The sequence below is a fragment of the Miscanthus floridulus genome, chromosome 5, assembly GCF_019320115.1.
Source record: "Miscanthus floridulus cultivar M001 chromosome 5, ASM1932011v1, whole genome shotgun sequence".
NCBI classification, from domain to species: domain Eukaryota; kingdom Viridiplantae; phylum Streptophyta; class Magnoliopsida; order Poales; family Poaceae; genus Miscanthus; species Miscanthus floridulus.
In genome coordinates this window covers 13,361,300-13,380,946 of record NC_089584.1, presented here as the reverse complement: position 1 = coordinate 13,380,946, position 19,647 = coordinate 13,361,300, and the positions used below count along the sequence as shown (strand labels likewise).

The 19,647-nt window shown below is 46.3% G+C and overlaps 1 protein-coding gene and 1 pseudogene across 1 annotated transcript; both read left to right on the top strand.

The window, feature by feature from the left end:
* Positions 1-4,272: 4,272 nt before the first annotated feature.
* On the top strand, positions 4,273-5,153 carry LOC136451558 (uncharacterized). Its single transcript, XM_066452256.1, has one exon. The coding sequence runs from the start codon at positions 4,325-4,327 to the stop codon at positions 4,853-4,855; it is 531 nt and encodes a 176-aa protein (XP_066308353.1). The 5' UTR covers positions 4,273-4,324; the 3' UTR covers positions 4,856-5,153.
* A 4,065-nt stretch (positions 5,154-9,218) lies between these two features.
* LOC136451991 (uncharacterized) lies at positions 9,219-10,784 on the top strand (annotated as a pseudogene).
* Positions 10,785-19,647: the final 8,863 nt, after the last annotated feature.

Below are 19,647 nucleotides of genomic sequence, written 5' to 3'. Positions count from 1 at the left end.
CAAAATTAAATGTCAAGCATTTCAGAATGAATCCATATTTTAAGAGAACAGAGTTACCCATATAATCAGGAGATGCTAATTTACACGTGTCTGAAAAAGTAGCCACCTCTTAGGCGATACTGTAGAGCTGTTGATTCCATCAGAGAGTTTGATCATGCACAAAAAACAAAACACGATCAACAGCTGCTACGTCGCCTGGACGGATTAAAGGAAATCAGGCACCTGGTAGATAGGAAAAGTGCATATAATTTGATAATAACTAGTATTTTCTTTCAAATTCTATGATTATGAAACTATTTTTTTTTAAAGACTGCCCATAGAATTTTATAGTGCTTATAGTCAACGTGCACAACGTAGTTGGTGATCAAAACGTTGCAGGTTGATTTTAATTAACCAAATAAAGGTGAATTTCCTACAAATTCTCTAGTACTGCGTTCGCTTTGCCCCGTTTGGCTTATCTAAAAACTGGCTTGTTCGGCTTCTTTTTTCAACTAGAACAGTGTTTTTCTTTCACAACAATTCAGCTAGAATCGTGTTTTTCAGCCAGTTTCAGCTAAGTTTCAGCAAACCGAACGGGGTCTTTTGTGTAGTTGTGGGCACTTCAAGAACTTTCATGCCACGTATTTAATAACGACATATTCATGTACAGACCGAAGAATGTAAATGACCACTTGAAGGTGAATGAGAGTAGACGTGGAGCCATTCATTCGTGACTATAGTAATTACAATGCAAATGCGTAGGAATCCATGCTAGGTTAGTTATTTGTTCATATGAAAGATCAGATCACTCGCAGAAAGATGAACGAGCGCGCACTCGCGGAAGACGCGGCTCGCGTCTCCATCGAGGAGGAACCGAGAATGGAAGAAGGTTTGCCTGGCGAATTGAAGACGCATCGGGTGTGAGCAGCCAAGAACGGCAAGGCGTGCCATGGAACGCAACCACCGCCTTTAGTCCTTTACGACGCGGGCCGGTGAGTCGAGCGCGAGGAAGGGCAGGTAGCGTCGTGCCGTCGTCGGGTCGGTCAGTCGCACGTTGGTAGCTGGGCTGCTTTACGATGTAGGCGTAGTAGTACGCAGGCCGGAGTCTGAAAAGCCCGGTGGTAGCTGGGCTCAGGCACTGGAGACCGCACGCGTTAGCCCATCATGTTGCCGTGGGCCGTGGGCGTGGCTGTAGTCCACCAGGAACGGACTGGCCGACTGGAAGCCAAGTTGTGGAGGTCGACGTGCTCACACGTGGTCCGTGGGACACGGGCGCGTCCCGTCCTGGATCGCGATGCCGATTCGTGGAGAAGAACTTGGGAACGTGTTCGGTGTACCTAAAGATGGCAACGGGGAATTCCCCGTCGGAGGTTGCCTCCCTATCCCCGTCCCTGCGGGGAGAAAAAAATCCCCGTCCCCGTTCCCGCCAAAGCTCACGGGGACGATTTCTCCCCCATCCCCGCCCCCGCGAGGGGAAGAATCCCCGTCGGGGATCCCCGTCCCCGCATTTGTTCATCACCATTCAGGTTAATTCATCATCATTCACATGAGTTCATCGACACAATATTAGAGTACACCACGAATCACAATCCAAAAATAGCTAAATAGCAAGAAGCATGATATTAATCATCACAAAGGTGTAGAACTAGGGTTATTGCTGTTATATATACTCAGAAGACATTGGGCCTTCGTGGGCTGGTTGGGCCATCAGGAAAGAGAGCAAAGCCTGTATATAAACGGGGCGGGGATGCGGGTATCGGGGACGGGGAATGCTCCCCCAGACCCGTCCCCGCCAAACCCGACGAGGAACGTTTTCTCCCCGTTTAGATCCCCGTGGGAGCATATTTGACTCCATCCCCGTCCCCTAATAGGGGAATTCCCCGCTGGGAATCGGGGATCGGGTCCCCGTTGCCATCTTTAGGTGTACCGGCGCATCCGCTCGATCGACAGGTGACAACTCCCGCGTGGACGAGGGGCCGCACCGGCGGGCCACGTGTCGTGATGGTGTCGCGACGGATCGGATCGGTGGACGGATGGGATCATGGGAGGGCCACTTGTTTCTGAGGGTAATACTGTTTGCATGGAAGCCCCCCACGTGCGGCCACCACATGCACACGTATGGTAAGGCAAGGTACAGGTACAGGTACAGGTACAGGTACACGTACACGTACACGTACTGCTACTGCTACTAGCAAGTTCCATTCACTTGCCACTTGGCACGTTACCGTACCACCTGCCCGCGCGTACGTACCTCGGACACACTCACAGCTTACACACAGACGGAAGCTGTCAATTTCTGTAAGACCATCCTATGATTACCGCACTAATGATTCCTGGCTGCTGATCAACTGTTGGATCTGGCGGAGGACAGAGGTTAACATTTGAGGCCTGTGGATCGGATCTGAAACAAAACTATCATCCTCGCAGAAGAAAGAAAAGAAAAAAAACGATCGAAAGAATTAATTTGTCTGGTGACGCAATCTAGCAGAACCACGGTGGCGAGCATCGACGGGTTGACCAGAGAGGAAGCAAGCAAGGCAGGACTAGTAGCTTAGCCAACCAACCTGTTGCTGCACAAATAATTTTGGTCCAGCTTGGCTAGACGTGCGTTAAGCAAGAGACTAACGACACGATTAGTTCCAACACAATGATTCAGCTTCAATTCGGAGCTACCTAGCTACTCAATGATCCAGGTATCCAACACAAGTAGTAGTCGCCTGGCTCGAATCGGAGGCCACCACAGCAGCTGCCACTCCAGCCAGCAGGTAACTTAACCCGCCCCTACAATATTGCCCCCCAAATGATCACCCACTGCTCACGAAAAAGACGTTGCACGGCCGGGTCCGTTTTGGAGCATTTGTACGAGTACGTAGTACGTGTACCAAACATCAATCACAAGCAGCAGTACTGTATGTACACGCATAATTCCGCTCTAATAATATTTCTATTCCCTATAAAAAAATGCCTGAATAATTCAGAGCCCAATCTCTGGCATCCATGATCCATCCAATGGTGCGTTCACACTCGTCCTCGCTTCGTCGCATCGCTTGCATTGCAGGCAGTGCCGGTCTTATGATTTTAAGAGCCCTCCGGCTATTTCATCGTAACGTCCTCTTGATCATGTATAAAATCTTATAATATATAGGCGTTAATTTTATTTGCAAAACGAAAACAAATTCAATAACATATTTTTAATTTAATATGTCTGATAATTATCGAGGAACAATATAGATTAAGGAATATATTTGTAGATGTATGATAATTATCGAGGAATAATGTAGATTAAAAAATAATATATTCGTTTTCTTTTCTCACCCATGACAAATGTTTTTTAAGGTAACATTCTAAAATTCTAACATATAAATTAGAAGAAAAATATGACTATATGGGTACAAAGTACTAGAAGTCTGGAATACTATACAAATAATTAATTTGGATTAAAAATAAAAAGGAAAAAAATACTTAGGGCCTAAACAACTAATCGGCAATCGTAATTCATAAGAAGCAAAGAATCAAGATGTCGTCGTCGTGGAGCCTGCCTGGTCGCCGTCCTCGTGCGCCGTGTCCGTGTCTCCGGTAGTCTAGCTCTTCGCGGCGGCGCGGCTCGCCAGCTCCGCGCGTGTAAGGCGCACGTTCCGAACTCACGATCAGAGTGTGTTGTGTGCAGTGTGACTCCTCGCCTCCTCTTTACCCGAGGGCCGTGAGGAAAGGAAACTAGGAAAGAAATGTCAATGTTGTTTTTTTGACCGTCTAGCCAGTTCTATATCTCTCTTCTTATTAATTTGCTAATGTCTAATAGACTATAGGACCTATGGGTTTGTATACCTAGGTTTGGGCCCCTTCTCCGCTTGGCCCTCGGCCATCACACCTCATGGCCTACCCTTAGGGCTGGCACTGATTGCAGGGCTACTGGAAGAGGAAGGATACAGTACAACCAAGCTCCAGCAGGGCAGCATGGCTGTGCGCATGAGTGCTGCCGTGTGCGAATCATTGGCGCATCCGCTGCCTCCTAAACAGAAAACAAGATAAAAATGATTATCGGAACATGGGCACTACTAATTAACCTACTACATTATTATTTGTTTGCTAGTTACTAGTTAATTATTCCTCGCAAGAAGGGGGAAAAAACATGACGTGATTAATCCATTCTTCTCGTCTCTCTGTGTCCCACTATGGGTTAGTCTTAATCACCCCAAAGTACATTTTCTGGCTCTCTGTTTGTCCTCAACTCGAGCTCACCAACTATATATACGTGCTGGCCGCGTCGTCACGCCGTGAGGACAGAAAGAGAAGAGGAAGCCGGGCGCGCGCGGGCGCGGCACCGAACACGACGAGGCGCGGCGGCATGGGCAACAGCCTGCGGTGCTGCCTGGCGTGCGTGCTGCCGTGCGGCGCGCTGGACCTGGTGCGGATCGTGCACCTCAGCGGCCGCGTCGACGAGTACGGCCGCGCCGTGTCGGCCGGGGAGGTGCTGGCGGCGCACCCCAACCACGTGCTCAGCAGGCCCTGCTCGTCGCCGCAGGGGGTGGTGCGCAGGATCCTCATCGTGTCGCCGGACTCGGAGCTGGAGCGCGGGGAGATCTACTTCCTCATCCCGGCCGCGTCCGTGCCCGACGCCAAGAAGGCCGCCGCCGGCGGTGCTGGCACGCCGAGCCGGCACGTGCGCAGCAAGTCGGAAGGCAGCGTCGTCGCTGCCGTGACCGACCGGCAGCTGGGGCTCGGCGCCGAGTCGCCGCCGGAGAAGGAGGCGCCCGCCGCCAAGAAGAAGCAACAGCACAAGAGGGCGGCCGCGCAGCAGCATCGGCGGCGCATGAGCACCGGCAGCCACGCCGCGCCGTGGCAGCCGCACCTCGCCTGCATCGCCGAGGACCTCTGAGTGGCTGCCGCCTGTTGGCTTGACCCTGGCTCGCACCCGTGTGATGCTGGCACGCCGCCATCGATCCATCGATTCCCCTTTCTTTCTCGTCTAGTTCTCTGCGTCGTAAATACTCCCGTTTCTCGTCCACGATCCATTCCCTTTCCTTGCAAGTGTAAATTCGGCCGTCGCGTGTGATCTTCCTGTATCGATTTTTGAGCGTCTTTTGTAACTTTGCATCAATTCAAACCGAAATTTGTACATAAATCTCTTCTACGGATTTATACGAATGCGTCGTTTTCGTTGGCGACATTTTTTCTCTCTCGCTAGAACGAAAAGAAAAGAGGATCCACCACCGATCTCGATCATAGCACCGCACTGCGGATGCAGGGAATAATCAATAATGTTAGTTCGAGCGACCTCTGATATTCCGCGCAATGATTTTGGACGCTAATTGGTGAAGACACGCATCATTAGCGCCACAGACGGGCTGTTGCTTTCTTGATGAATCTTATACAAAGATTAGTTTATGATCTTGACCAAAATCCACATCAATCAAGCTGTTTCTCCACCAAAAATATTGAATTTTAAATATTGTCCTCTACCGGGTTGTTGACTTGCTGTTGAGCAGAAGACCAGATGCTGGAGCCCGTAGGATGGTTGGCCTGAGCTCGGCCTGTAGACTTCATTGGGCCGGGCTGGAGTCGTCTCTAGCACCGTAGCTAACATGAGATGGGCCTGTAGTGCTTCGACTTTCGCTTCAAGTGGACTCGGCCCACTTGGAATCGTACTGCATCGGAGCGGAAGCGAAGGGCCTGGCCGTGACGCGATCCTTTGCGTGACGAATCCGGACGGAAGCGAAGGGCCTGGACGAGCTGCGGTCCTTTGCGTGACGAATCCGGACGGAAGCGAAGGGCCTGGCCGAGCAGCGGTCTGGTGCGTGGCGAGTCTGGGCGCTGCCAGAGAGACGAGCATGGCGACGCAGAAGGGCAAGGAGAAGACGGGGCCTGGATGATGGTGCTCCCGAACCAACTCTGGAGGAGCGTTTGGAGGGCTTGAACCTGCAGGGTGAAGAGGAGGAAGATTTGGACTTCTCGGAGGAGTTCGAGGAACTAATCAAGGATGTCCGTTTGGTTTGCCTGTTTAGGGTTTATACGACGAAACCGTTTAGCCATGCGGCTCTATTCAGTGCGATGAGGAACGCCTAGGCGGCGGCAAAGGAGGTCACTTTCAAGGTGATGGCACCGAATCTCTTTCTGGTCCAACTACACTGCCTTGGTGACTGGACGAGGGTAATGGATGGAAGTCCATGGCTGTTTCGAGGAGTGGCGGTGGTGATTGAAGAGTATGATGGCTTCTCAAATGTGAATAACTATAAGCTGGATAAAATCCCAATCTGGACATGCATCCAAGGTGTCCCTGAGGGGTTGATGAAGAAGAGAGAATTGGCGGAGAAAGTAGCGAAGAAGGTGGGTGACTTAATCACGGTGGTAGTGAACGAAGGGAAGATCAACCCGACTCCATATCTACGGGCTAGGGCCTGGCTTGAGCTGAGCAAGCCGCTGGTGCGTGTGGTTCCCATCACTTTAAAGAAAAGAATGATGTACTTAGTGTAGTATGAGAAGCTCCCGGGGTTCTGCTTCCATTGTGGCAAGATGGGGCACGAAGTCACGGAGTGTGTGGAGATGGAGTTCATCGCAGGGACAAATACGAATGGAGGGACTAGCTACGAGTCCCTTTTGCACTTTCGGTCTTTGGAAGGGAGGAGCTGAGACCTGAGAGGTGGAAGAGGATGTCGTCGTGGGAGAGGTGGCCGAGGAGTAGGGCGTGGTGAGTGGACAGAAAAGGAGGGCGAGGATATGGATATATCTCATGAGGAGGAGGAGGACCTTGATGGAGTGATAATTGGATTCCAGGTAGTCACAATATGAAGGTCCTAACACCAAAAGGAAACACTTCGGTCTCTAATAAGGTGGAGGAACTTATTAATCCGATTGATGGAAGGTGCAATGTAGAGCTGATTAGATCCTTATTAGAGGATGTCGTTGTGGGAGAGGTGGCCGAGGAGTAGGGCGTGGTTAGTGGACAGAAAAGGAGGGCGAGGATATGGATATATCTCATGAGGAGGAGGACGACCTTGATGTAGTGATAATTGGATTCCAGGTAGTCACAATATGAAGGTCCTAACACCAAAAGGAAACACTTCGGTCTCTAATAAGGTGGAGGAACTTATTAATCTGATTGATGGAAGGTGCAATGTAGAGCTGATTAGATCCTTATTTTGGCCGGTGGATGTTGCCAGGATCTTACAAAGTCCAATTTATAGTGGGCGGGAGGATTTAGTGGCCTGGCATTTCAATCGGAATGGATTATTCAGTCAAATCAGCGAATCATTGTCAATGGACATCCAACTTCGGGTCTAGGCCTATTGCATCATCGGCAGGAGGGCCGGGCTCGAATTCGGCGTGGAAGAAACTCTGGAAGTTTTCCATTCCTAGCATGGTGAAATTTTTTGCATGGCGTGCACTTGATGGCTGTATTCCATGCCATGTGATCTTGGCAAATAAGCATATCACCAATGCACTTAACTATCCTATGTGCCAAACGGAGGCAGAAGACATCAAGCACGCTTTGTTTTTTTTTGTAATCGAGCAAAGGAGGTTTGGACCTCCTTGGGCATGTGGGGGCACATTGACAGAATGATGATCACTGCATGAAAAAAGATTTGTAGGGACGCGGCCCTTTTCACTGAAAGGGCGGCTGGTTCTTTAGCCGCCCCTACAGTAGCGCTGCCAGGCCACACCCTGTGCGCTGGACACTAGCCGCCCCTACAAATGGCACAGTAGGGGTGGCTGGTGTCTCCAGCCGCTCCTACAAATGGGGGTCATTTGTAGGGGCGGCTGGTGATTGAGCCGCCCCTACAGTTGGATTTTTAGGGGCGGCTCAATCACCAGCCGCCCCTACAAATGTGTACAGTATACGTAGCAGCCACCACCTTCTTCCTCCTCGGGTCACTCACTCTAACCCGAGAAAAAAAGGTTGTGAGGCCTTGGGCTCCTCCCAAAAATTGCTCTACTAAGGGGGGAGGTTTTGATCTCAATTCCTTTGTTGGGGAGGTTGTAGAAGGTAAGAAAATGCTATTCTAACTCTTTAATTGAAGTTTTAATGGTCGGTTAGTGAGTAATTTGATTATTGGTTTTCTCTCTCCTCCATGGTGCTTGAGCTTTGTATGTAGCAAATTAGACCCTAGATTTGAAGCTATTAGTGTAAATTAGGTAGAGAAATGAGCTTACACTCTTCATTAGTCGATTTTGCTTGATTTTAGACCCTAGATTACACCCTAGTTTGATTAAAGCAAATGCATGAGATCTAGTTCTAGATCTAGGTTTTTGTTTTTTTTTTATTTTTTTAATGAAATTGGATTTTGGGTGGCATGAAAGGTAGTTTTTTAGACCATTTCTTTGTGATGGTATATATTAACCATTTTATATTTCATTTCAAATATTTATGCGTTATATTAGTAGGCAATTGATTAATTATCCTCTATCATGGAGTATATATAATCATTCTCAATTAATTAATTATTAATTTGACTCATTTCGTATATTTTCTTTGGTTGTGTTGTATTTTTAAAAGACGGAGTTAAGGAACTCTTGGATGTAATTCGTTAAGATTCGAGGCACCTTTTCATGAAGAGGTTGACAATTTTATTGAAGCCGCAGAGAAGCATGCAACGACGTTGACAGATAATAAGGATACAATTATTTGTCCCTACAAGGATTGCGAGAACACGATGGCATTTACATATTCGAGTATCATCAAAGAACATCTGATCAGGCGAGGATTTGTTCGGAACTACACAGTTTGGATTCATCATGGTGAAACAATGGCAGTTGATGATGATGGTGATGTTCTAGAAGACGATGCCGAAACCCTGCAGTACCTGTCCCAATACTCAGACTAGCTTGCTCAACAAATGGATCATGACTTAGGCAATGATCAAGGTGGTGACATCCGCAATGAACAAGGTGGTGATTTCTGCAATGATGGTGGAGCACGTGAGGGGGATAAAGACGACGGTGACAATTTGGATGAAATGCTTCGGGCCGTTGGACCAGAAATATTACTACAGAAGAGAGGTCTACAAAATCTAGAAAGGGTGACAAAAGCATCGAAGGAGACTGCGTATGGTGTAGAGAAGGGTTGTCCGACACACTGGACACTGCTACGTTTTGTGCTTGAGCTACTCATCCTGAAGGCTAAGTACGGCTGGTCGGACTGCAGTTTTGATGATCTTTTGCGTCTCCTAGCATGGTTGCTTCCACAACCAAACTCAGTTCCCGCCAACACATACTATGCGAAGAAGGTTATAAGTCCTTTGACAATGGGCGTTGAAAAAATCCATGCATGCCCCAACCATTGTATCCTCTTTCGTGGTGACACGTTCAAAGATCTAGATAAATGTCCTCGGTGCGGGGCTAGTCGGTACAAAGACAATGACCTTTACAGTGGGGGAGAAGCCTCCACGGGTAACAAGAGGAATAAGAAGGGTGGGAAAAAGGCGGTACAAGAATCTCAGCAACCAGAGAACACTCCATTAGACAACGATGCAAAGAAGAGAAGAATTCCTGCCTTAGTAATGTGGTACCTGCTGGTGACCGACCGCTTGAGGCGTATATTCCTGAACCCTAAGGAAGCCACGCTCATGACATGGTGGCAAGATGAGCGCAAGGTAGCAAACGATATGATCGCACACCCGGCCGATTGTAGCCAGTGGAAAGACTTCGATAAGAACAACAAAGAGTTTAGTGAAGACCCAAGGAATGTATGGTTCGCCTTGAGCACTGATGGAATGAATCCCTTCAACGAGAGGATGAGCGACCATAGCACTTGGCCAGTGATTCTGACCATGTACAACATCCCAACATGGTTGTGCTAGAAGAGAAAGTATCTTTTCCTCACGGTTCTAGTTTCTGGCCCTAAACAACCAGGCATTGATATGGACGTGTTCCTCGAGCCTGTGATGCAAGAATTTGAGAAACTTTGGAAGCATGGGGTGCTGATGTACGATGCGTTCCTACAGGAGGACTTCACATTAAAAGCAATAATATTTTTCACTATCAACAATCACCCCGCTTTGTTTGCACTATCTGGACAGATCAAAGGAAAGACATGATGCTTAGTCTATTTGGATGATACTAAATGGGTTTTCCTAGATGGATCCAAGAAGGTTGTTTACATAAGGAACCGTCGCTTCTTGAAGATAGGTCACAAGTACCGCAGCAAATTATACATGAGATACTATGACAACACCCTAGAGAATGAACCCCCTCCAAATAGATGTCATAATGGAGAACATGTGTACAAAATGGTGAAAAACATAAAGATCGTCTATGGAAAGAAGAAACTGGATGGAACGATCAGAGATAGAAGCAAACCTCCTATCGAAGGCGTACCTTTTAAGAAACAATCAATCTTCTTTCAGTATTTGCCTTATTGGCCACAACTGGAGGCCCCCCATGCCATTGATGCTATGCACGTGCAGAAAAATGTGTTTGAGAGTCTCATGGGTACCTTGATAGACACAGCCAAGTCAAAGGATGGACTAAAAGCACGAAAAGACATGGGGCAGCTCAAAGTGATGCCAGAACTTCACCCGACACTTGAGGATAATGGAAAATACACTCTGTCCATGGCTAGCTACAACCTAGACCTACGAGAGAGGAGAACTTTATGCACTTTTGTCAAGGACATCAAAGTCCCGACTGGGTTTTTGGCGAACCCCAAGAAGCTAGTGTCGATGAAGGACTTGTCATTTACAAACTGCAAGGCTCACAATTGTCATGTGATACTGACCGTGTACCTACCAATTGCAATTAGGGCTATAAAGCCAGAGTTCTTGAGGATGGCCATCACCCGCATGTGCTACTTCTTCTCGAAGATCTCATAGAAGACCATTAGCAAGAAAGAGCTGAGTGACCTACATGATTTCGTGGTCGAGACCCAGAACCAACTAGAGATGTGTTTACCTCCTGCTTTTTTTGATATAATGGTATATCTCATGATTCACATGGTTAATCAGATACAGGCTTTGGGCCCTTGTTACCTACATGAAATGTGGTCCTACGAGCGGTTCATGTCGGTTCTAAGCCGATACGTGCATAATCGTGCATACCCAGAGGGCTCCATGATAGAGGGCTACAGTAGCGAAGAAGTCATCGAGTGTTGTCAAGAGTACCTGACAATACAGAAAGGGATTGATAATCCTGATTCTCGTCACAAGGGTAGGCTGGCTAGGAAGGGAACCAGTGGTAGAAAAGAGTTCATAGACCAAGATTACAAAGAAGTGAGTCGGGCACATTACAGTGTCTTGTAGAGCTCTAAACTGATGGAACCATACATTGAAGAACACTTGGAAATCATTATGGCAGAGAGGGATGGTCGTTCAGATGATTGGGTCATAAAACAGCACAAGCAACGCCTAACTTCATGGTTGAAGGACAAGAACATACCGCCGGGAGAAACAATAGATTCTATTACCATCAGTAAGTTGGCAGAGGGTCCATCGAGACAAGTGACATCTTGGAATGCTTATGACATCAATGGGTACACGTACTATACCCACACAAAGGATAGTAAATGTGTGAACCAAAACAGCGGTGTTCGGATAGTGTCTCTTGACAAGGTGGGGCGAAAGACCCATTTCTTTGGCATAATTGAAGATATATGGGAACTTGACTATGGAAGGGGTATAAAGGTGGCCTTGTTTCGATGCCGTTGGATCAAGCAATATCAATTCAATGACATCGGTTTAAGGGTCGTGGACCTCCAGAACGTAGGCTACCATGATGATCCTTGGGTGCTCGCTTCACGTGTCGCACAAGTTTTCTATATGCCCGACCCGAAAAGTACCCACCCACCGAAGAAGAGAATTAAGCACGTGGTTGTCCCTGGAAAACAACACATTATCAGAGTTGATGGCGTCGACGATGCTGAAGCCTACAATAACAACTATGAGATGTTACTATTCATAGACTTTACTAAGAAGATCAGTCTTGTTGAAAAAAACCTACCCAAAGACATAATGCCATGGGAAAGAAAAGGTGTCAAGGGGAAAGTTGTCACGGCGGGGCCTACCTAGTGCGCGTGTCTGCAAGACTTCATCTATGTATGTGTCAATTTGTGTATGTGTGTGAGACTATATTTATGTATGTGTCAATTATCGGAGTTTTAATGAACACTAGTCAAAAAATCATGAATCTCACACATAGTTTATAAAACTACATGTGATACATGCCATTTTGTAACTAATGTTTATTAACACTTTGTCAAATGCAAAAAAGATCAAAATAAACATTGTAGATCAGGATGAGTACAACAAACTTGTTATTCATGAATTTTAAATTTGAAACCATTTAGGTTTTCAAAAACAGGTTTAAAGTTGTCTTTTTTTCAAATTCAAAATTTGAATCATTCAAACTTTATCAAATTGAAAATTGACCAAAATAAATATTGTAGATCTTGATGAGTACTACAAACTTGTTATTCATTACTTTTAAATTTGAAACCATTTTGGCTTTCAAATACTGGTCTCATTGTTTAAACTTTGATTTTTCTATTTAAAAAAATGATTTTGAAAAATATTTTTAAGGGCGGCTGGGGAACGGACCGCCCCTACAAATGCCCGTAGCTATATATAGGAAGGAGCACGTCAGTGCCTAAATTTGGCTAAGTCTTGGGCGCGCTCCTCCATTTCGACACCGTCAGGCTGCCAAATTTCCCCGCGCCGCCGCCGCCGCCATCACCGCCGCCGAGCTCCTTCACGGCGACCCCCACCCCTGTCCTCCTCCTCCTTGTCCGTGCCCCACCCCTGTCCTCCTCCTTGTCTGTGCCCCACCCCCATGCTCCTCCGGCGCCCCGACCTCAGAACCCTAGCTCCGGCGCGCCACCGCCACGGGAATCGCTAGGAACACCGCCGCCGAGCACCTTCACGCGCGACCTCCTCTTCCTCCTCCGACGCCCCATCCCGGAACCCTACCTCCGATGCACCACCTTCACGGGATTAGCTCTCAGAACCCCGCCCCCGTGCTGGTGCCCGTGCGCCGCTGTGGTGCCCCTGGTGCTCGTGCACCACCGTGGTGCCCCTGCTGGTGCCCGTGCACTGTCATGGTGCCCCTGGTGCATGTGCGCCTCGCTGGTGCGCCGCCATGGTGCCCCTAGTGCCCGTCCGCCGGCGACCTCGTGCCTCTCCTTTCGCGAGCCCATCGACCTCTCCTTCCCCGGCCCAGGCGCTCTCCTTCCTTGTCCTCCAAAGGTACCTATGATGAACTGCTCCCTATGATGCTTGTGATGAACTGCTGCCTATGATGCTTTTGTTTTGTTGCCTATGATGAGAATTGAGAACTGAGCAGATGCCACTACCAATGATGCCTGTGATGAACTACTTATTTCCTTACTGGTATGCTGCCTGTGATGCTTTTTTTTGTGAAAACTGAGCATAATGCCACTGCCTTTTGGGTGCTATTGCTATTAACTAAGCACAATGCCATTTAGTCTATTTGAATTACCTGAGCATAATGCCATTTAGCCAAATTCAATTTTGTTAGCTGCACATTTTACTTGCTGCTACCACACTCTACTCTACTCTTGTCTCTACACTGTCTCTCTACTCTGGTAGCTGAACATTTTGGCTTCACTTTGTACTCTGCTGGTACTGTACTACTACTATACTACATTTGTTTAATTGCTGCCTATGATGCCTATTATGCCACTGTGATGGAATGGGATAGATTTTAACTGAGCATATGCCACTGCCAATGATGAAATTCGATGAATTTTGTATGAATTTGAGATAAGAGACTGGGTGCCATTTAACTGAGCACTTGCTACATGTGATGCCATTTTTTTGCTGAGCAAATGCCAAATATACATCTTCCTATTAACAAAGCACTTGCTGCCTATTTCTATGATGCTACTATACTGCTACTCTACTATGTGGTTACTGTTGCTGTACTATGATGCATATGTGATTTGGGATCTAGTTTTGACACTGTTTTATCTTTGTGGCATTTGCGATGATGATTTTTTTAAACTTTAAAAAAAAATTGCTGAGGCAGTGGCATATGCAATGATGTCTAGACTTTTTATGCTGAGGCAGCAGCGATGATGATGAAATGTCCCTATGCTTGTGTGCTGCTAAACTAGGATGGCTTGTATCTCATATACAAGCAACCAGTGATGACAATAATGGGCAAATCTGAGCCAAATATGTAACTAATTCAACAATCTACTACTACTGTCTACTACTATGTGCTTGTTGCTGCTGCTGTTCTATTGATCTACTACTGCCTACACTCTATTGCCTACTGCTGCTGCTATACTCTGAATTCAATTGTCTTACTACTGCTATTGCTATGCTCTGAATTCAATTGTCTTACTACTACTTATACTACTACTGCCTACTCTACTACTCCTGCTGCTGTCTATACTACTACACTACTACTTATACTACTACTGACTACTCTACTACTCCTGCTGCTGTCTATACTACTACTTATACTACTACTGCCTACTCTACTACTCCTACTGCTGTCTATACTACTACTTATACTACTACTGCACCATAGAAGGGACGTGTACAAGGATGACGAACTCTTAGAGCTAGTCGGCGACCTTTGCAACTTCATATTGGACCAAATTGTGAATGTCAAAGGCGATTACCATGATGTACTATCTGACTTAGGTAGTAATCCTACATATCAACACCTTCGTGAGCTTGAAAGGCTAGCTCTAGGCCGATGATAACAATTTGATGGACTTGTGATTTTGAACTTGTGGATTGGACTATGTAATGATAGACTTGTGAATTATGACTTGTGATTTGAACTTGTGGATGTATATATGTATAAATGTGGTGGTTCAGATCTGAATTTGAATTATATATTCTGTGGATGTATATATGTATAAATTGTGGATGTATATATGCTGTAGACAGATTTGAATTTTTTAATTATTTTTTTTACTGAAAAATGCACTGTAGGGGCGATTCTAGATTGAACCGCCCCTATAAATAACAACTGTAGGGGCGGCTGAAAACATCAGCCGCTCCTACAAATCCATTTATAGGGGCGGCTGGAAACACCAGCCGCCCCTATAGAGGTATTTGTAGGGGCGGTTAGGGAGCCACCCTATAGAGGTCCTATTTGTAGGAACCCCCTGGGGGAGCGACTGGCGTAGCCACCCCTACAGAGGCTCTTAAGCCACCCCAACAGAGCCTTATTAGCGTAGTGGATGATGGATAGATCGGGGTTTGTTATTGTTCAGGAAATTATCAGGGATGGAGATGAGGTTAGGGAACTCAAGCTTGGCCGAGCTGAGCTTCTACTGATTGGATGCTGGTACATTTGGTGGCAGCGACGACAGCTTGTTCATGGGGAAAACATCCAAAACCTGTTACGATCGGCTGTGTCTGATGATCAATGTGAATGCCAGCTTTGATGAAATAAAGGGATTGGGGAGCTCTAGTGCCGTCATTAGGGACTCAACTGGATTTATCGCTCCATATCACAGCTTCATACCATATACAATGGATGCTGTAACACCCTAGGTGTTAGTCTTGCATAAATTGATTTGCATTGCATAAGCATGAGCATCAAGCATTCATATTTACTCTTTTACATTTGAAACATATGAATGAAACATACGAAACATGTCTTGTTATTTCATGTTTTCTGTGTGTATGCTTATGATCATGAGTGAATAGGTGTGAGTAGTTGACATGAGTACTAAAATATATTAGCTACACTTATGATGACTAGTGGATCAATATTCATGAAGATCATTTTGTCTAATCTAGTACTTAAGTGATAATATGTGTGTTGAACTGGATAGCCCTATGTATGACCAATGCATGAAATGAGTGTGTGACCTTGCAATTAGCTTAAACATGTCTAGAGCACCATTATGAACAACTTTGATATTCATGGTTAAGGGTAAATAAGTCATTAGGTCAGAGTTCAAGTACCAGTCATCCTTTGAATGTGGCATGTTTGACCAAGTTTGAACTGCGTGCTATAGACTTTGCATGAAGGTGGTCACTAAAGCAAAGTTGTAGTATTTGATGTGGGGAACAACTTTTATGTTTATGTCATAGACTAGTTTAGCTCCTAACATGCTTGAAATTGGCTTCCAAGAATCAGCTTTTCACCATTTTGAGCACTTAGGAAATTTTTACAAGTGTTTGACGCCGACAGTTTGACAGGCCAACCTTTGGGACGACATTACTCCTGAACCGTTGCGAATTAGGTCTTGATCATTTAAGATGAATTACAGATGGTACTTAGAGCTACAACTCTTGTGTAGATGGTATGAGCTAATACTTCACGGTTTAGTAGAAAGAACGTCGTCAAATTGCGTCGTCAGGCTCTGATCGCGGGTCTGATGGTCGTCTTCGTCAGGCCGAGTGGCCGACCGCCGTCAGGCCAAGCACGCCAAGTGGAGTCCGTACGCCGTCGCAGCCCCGCAGGTCAGGCCGTCGCTGCCACGACATCACCACGCGGCTGTTGGCTCGCCTATTTGCTTCGCCTACGCCGTGTCTCGCCTCGTCAGAACCCGTGGAAGCCGAGCGCAGCGCCTTCTGATTGCCGCCGAGAGCGTTGCGGCCGCCATCTCCCTCGCCACTGCATCCTTGCCTGCCTTCAGCTAGCCCACAGCGCCGCCGTAGTTGCCTTTAGCGCGTCCACCTCGCGGTTGAGCCGGTGAGTCTTAGTTGAGATCGCATTTTTCTTCCCCGCGGCGAAACGCCATTGCCGCTGTGAACTCCGTCGAGCTCCCATGCGCTCGCTGCTGCGTTTCACCTCGCTACATCTTGCCCATAGTTTTCCCACCATCTCCTGTACCTATTCCTCCCTCTGGTCGAGCCTATCATGCTGTGTCGTTGGCGCTTACGCCGAGTCCGCAGCCGCCATGCTTCGACCTCACCGGAGTTGGGCTCACCATGGCCGGAGCAATAGGGGCGTCTCCTTTCTCCTTTCTCTTCTTGGTTAGCGTCACCATGACCCCGTGAAGCTCATACCGAGCTTGGCCTAGGCAATGGGGACTCGCCATCGCCGGAGTTCCGCAGCGACCTCGCCGCCGTCCGCCATTGCCGACGCAGTCATAGCTAGAGCGTGGTAGCGGTCGGGAAAAGGGTATGGGTAGGTGCGTATCGTCGCTAGGAACACGCCTGTGCCTTTGGCCTCGCCGGAAGATGTGGCCGCCGGCGAGTTTCGCCGTTGCCGCGCCGTCGAGTGAGCCATCCCCTGTTTTCTTGTCGCTGACGTGTGGGTCCCGACCAGTCAGTGACTCAGACCCAGTAGGATAGCTCATTTGTTCAGTTTTGAATGTATTTTGTAAAAAATTGTATCTCAAGTTTGGTAGATCCAATTTGAGTGAGTCCAATGTTTATTAGGATCTGAGTGAAGTCTAGCATCTAAGAAAAATATAACATCAGCACGTATAGTATAATTTTTGTATGAATTAAATAGGAACTTGAAATGCGTTTTTAGATACATGCAAACTTGTTTGAATTTTATCTTGAGTTTCTGTGGTCCAAAAATTATGAAATTTTGTGGGTATGCTAGTCTTGCTTAGTAGAAGCTCTGGTAAAAATTTGAGAGTCATTGCATGTATGGTTTTTGAGTTATAGATTTTCCTTTTATCATTGAGTAATACTTGTGTGAATTTTCATAATTTTTCTATAGATCCAGTAAAGGTAAAATTTGGTGAGTGCTATTCTTATGCTAGAATGATACCTAGGAAAAATGTGAAATCTGTTGCTTGACACTTTTAACTAAGGTTTCCTATTTATGCCTTTTTAAGCACTTATGCCTTGTGCATTTTTGTGTAGGACTATTCACTCATTCAAACATGCCATGAAAATTTTATGGTAGTCTAATTAGAGTAGTACCTATGCTACTGTAATTTTCTTAGATTTTTATAAGCACCAGAAATATAGATTGCTGTTGTAGCCCTAAGTTGAAAATGAAATAAAATAATCCTCTTAAATACAAGTTAGTTAATAATGTTCGCTTTGGTGTATCTTTGAAGCAATTAATAAGATGTGTTGACTTAACATATTAGTAGTAGAAGAGAATGCAGTAGATGACATGTGCTTGTAGTATATTTTCTTGGATGATGTTGACTACCTTGCATTCAAACATATTCATTGTATTCATCTCATCCGATGCACCGATTGCATAAGCACTTACGCACATTGCATCATACAGGATCGCAAACCGAGAACCCAGTCATCATACCCGAGGAGCCCAAGGAGCAGTTCGAGGTGTAGCCGCAGGAAGTGCCAGAAGCCAATGAGGAGGACGTTGAGGAACTTCCGGAGTGCCCCGATCACCGTCCGAGCTCCTTCGAGAGAGGCAAGCCCCGGAGCATTTTCTCCCGGTTTGCAATTATTAATTAAATGCTTTACTTTAATTGATGCATTACGTTCAGGAGTTGTTTGCAACCGTTGCTGCATTATACCTTGTTTACCTTTGTTATACTATATCCTTGTTACCCTGGTATCCGCAGTCGAGTCAATGCTTAGCTGGCTTAGACCGGTAGAAGTCGGGTGATTTCCTATCACCTGCGAGCTATAGGTGGTTACCTGGATCTGCTTGGATGACTATGAAGTCATGGTATAACTAAGTGTTAAATGAAGTTGAGACCAGACGGAGACTTGCAGAGTTTTGGACTGTAGTGCTTTCCGTCTGTGTCGATTAAGGACCGACCGTTGTTGGGCCTCGAGTCATGTTGAACGCATGCCTTACATTTAGCTGGCCGGATAAAGTACCTTCCGACCAGCGAAGCTGGGAGATTTTTCGGGCCGAAGTAGATTGCCCGCAACTGCACTGTACCGGAGCAGGTGTGGTAGGACACGGGGGCGGGATGATAAGACCAAAGTGCAGTCGGTCGGCCCCCGGGTACATGTGGTTCCTGGCAAACTCGAGATTCCTGGAAAGTTGACTCGGTGATCAATATCTCACTTTAGCGGGTGAGTGAGGTTTGTGTAAGGAATAAATCACCAGCTGGTTAGGAATCGATTCGAATCGCCATCGCTCCTGGATAGTGAGCACTTGACTTGAGTGACTTCATCGTAGTAAATGTTTATGGAACACTTGGATAGTTATAATGAATATGACAGTATGGAAGTTGTTTAATGATCATTGGTTATCATTATCTGCTTAATCACATGTTTACTCTAGTATAGGTGCAAATATAGTCGACAGGTTAATACTAATTAACTTGGCAATAATGCTTTTAGAAAGGATTCTTGAAATGCTAAAAATGCTTCTTTTTGCAAATGAGTCAGCTACCCTACTATAAAGCCCTTCATAATCCTTGGTGTCATTTATTTTTGGTTATGTCGGGTAAGTCTAGCTGAGTACCTTCTCGTACTCAGGGTTTTATTCCCACTTGTTGCAGATGGGCAGATGTATTACGGCTACTGTATCAACTGCCTTTATCCTGCGATGGGTGATGCTTAGGACCATGGGCATGGTCATTCCTTACGTCTCGTCTGATGCTTTTGTTGGAGATGATCATTCGCTGGCACTATATTTAAACTCCGCGTGAGTGTGTGTGGTTTGAACAAATGACTTCCGCTACTTTTATTCGAACTGGTTTTGTAATAACTATGTTGAAACTCTGATGTATCTGTGATTGTGAACTTTTATGTAATATGTGATGGTGACCGCTAAACTTATTACGATCTTGGCTGGAATGGAAGTTGGTTTGAAATCCTTCGTGATTTCACAGGACTACCGGGTTATACGGGC